Consider the following 2066-nt stretch of genomic DNA (forward strand, 5'->3'; position numbering starts at 1 on the left):
GCGCAGCACCGCTTGGTGGCTGACTATGACGAGGGACTCCGCCTCCCGCTCCATCTCCAGCATCACGGGCTCCAGCCGCTGGATCATGTCCAGGTATGACTCACCACGGGGGTACCTGGGGTTGAGGGTTGGGGGGTTAGGCTTGGGTTTGGGTGAAGGACTGACTTGAAAATACAGCTGTTTGTGGAGGGGGGTGCAGGTGGGTACAGGTGGGGGAAGCTGGGCGTGGTGGGTGAGGGAGGAGGCGGCGGCGGCATCAGCATGCACACGAGGGCTGCTTTGGAGATTGGCGTCAGCCGAGCAGAAAACGAAAGCCCCGTTGAGGCTGAGGGGACAGGCCCCGTCCTTGCGGCGGGCCGCGCGCCCAAGTGCCAACAGAAAGCGGCGCCAACGCGCCCGCCGCACGGTCGCGCACCACAACGTCCTAGCGCCCGCACAACCGCGCTGCCCTACCCACCTGTATCGCAGCTTGTCGGCCTTCCTGGCCGCAAACTCATCGGGGAAGCGCTCCGCGATCTGGGCGTACGTGAGGCCGTCGCACACGCCAGCATCGATCTCGTCCAGTGCCCTCCACCGCACCTTTGCGTCAGGTTTGGAACGGTGACGTCGCAAGCAAAGATTCATGTCGCAATGACAAAAGCCCATTTGGGCTTCAAACAAGGCAGCTACAGACAGCGCCGCACGCACGGGCCCGGCGGGCCGTCAAGCAGCGGAGAGGGGGGCGCCAGGGAGTTGGCGCCGGCTAGGGGGCCGGGGGGGGCGCGCGCGTGTGAATGGCAGCGGTGCCTCGCTGCATTAATGGACCCCACCTTTGGGAACGGCAGGTTGCGCGCCGTCCTAATGGTGCGCTGCAGGGTGCTGGTCCAGACGCACACCGGCAGCAGCGCGCCGTCGTCGTCGTCCTGCGCGCGGCGTTAGGTGACCGACGGTGGGGTCGAGGCGCGTTTGACCGGTCAACGAGCGCAGCCGTGCTTGAGGGGCGCACTATTGCAAGCTGGCTGATGGAAAAAACAATGCTTCACGACTGTTGATTTGTAAGACATGCCAAGCGCTGACAGCGGCTCAGCTTTCGGCCCCTGCCTGGTATTCGGGCCCCCGACCCGGACGAAAGCCCGGCCCCGCGGCGCACAACCACGCCCACGCACCCGCTGCAGACGCGCCCGCAGCACGCCCGGCAGCGCGGCGGCGTAGGCCTCCCCGTTGGGGCTGAGGCGGCTGTCCCCTCCGATGAGGGCGCGCTGGTTGTACTCGCTCTCCCCGTGGCGCGTCAGCCAGATCTTGCGGGTGCGCGCCAGGCCGCTCTTGCAGACCTGAGAGGGATGAGTGTGAGAGTGTGTGTGTGTGTGTATTTGTATTTGAGGGGGCATGCATGTGTGCGTGTCGTGTGTGTGTGTGTGTGTGTGTGTGTGTGTGTGTGTGTGTGTGTGTGTGTGTGTGTGTGTGTGTGCACGCGTGCGTGCAAGTGCGGTCGTCCCAGCTGGGCTCCCCTCTGGACCAGCGCCGGCTGGGACTGGGTCCCTCAAGTGTCCCCCTTTGCATCAGCCCCATACACGCTGTCCCGGCCCCCAAACCATTGCCAAGCAAGTGCTAAACCATTACCCGCCACCCACCCCCGCCCCCAAAACAGTGATCCACCGCGTCCACCCACGTTCATGAGGTAGCAGACGATCTTGCCGGGGATGTACCCGCTGATGCGGTTCAGGTCGATGTGCCCCATGCCGGTGGTCCTGCGAGGGCAAGCAAGCATGGGGGGTCGGCCCCAACTCTCTCAACCATCGCTCATGGGGGCTTGGCTGCCACTCCCTCTTGCGGCGCGCCGCGACGGGTGCGATGAGCAGGTGAGTAGACCGCGGCTTTGCCCCCTCCCGGCCATGATACATCTCAGTCTGCTGCCATTTGAACACCATATGCCTGGACTTCTCATGCGCAAATCAGCCCGCTACTCGCCTTTGCGCCTCCATGCGGCCATGCTCCCCCCACCCGACACGTGCACATGCACGTCCCTGCGCGTCATGTGGCGTGGCTGCCCCTCACCCACACCCTCCAACCTGCACCCTCCCCCAAAC

The 2066-nt window shown here is 65.0% G+C and overlaps 1 protein-coding gene across 1 annotated transcript; it reads right to left on the reverse strand.

Annotated features, from left to right (window-relative positions):
- Nucleotides 1–24: 24 nt before the first annotated feature.
- Nucleotides 25–1907, reverse strand: MNEG_16668 (6-phosphofructo-2-kinase; the record flags this gene model as incomplete). The annotated part of the gene is made up of 6 exons (XM_014034862.1): nucleotides 25–115; nucleotides 458–579; nucleotides 810–902; nucleotides 1146–1310; nucleotides 1649–1727; nucleotides 1879–1907. Coding segments are annotated over 6 exons (579 nt in total), but the record flags the coding sequence as incomplete, so codon positions are not given.
- Between the last annotated feature and the right edge of the window lie 159 nt (nucleotides 1908–2066).

This window comes from Monoraphidium neglectum (genome assembly GCF_000611645.1).
Source record: "Monoraphidium neglectum strain SAG 48.87 unplaced genomic scaffold scaffold06650, whole genome shotgun sequence".
Classification (NCBI taxonomy): Eukaryota; Viridiplantae; Chlorophyta; class Chlorophyceae; order Sphaeropleales; family Selenastraceae; genus Monoraphidium; species Monoraphidium neglectum.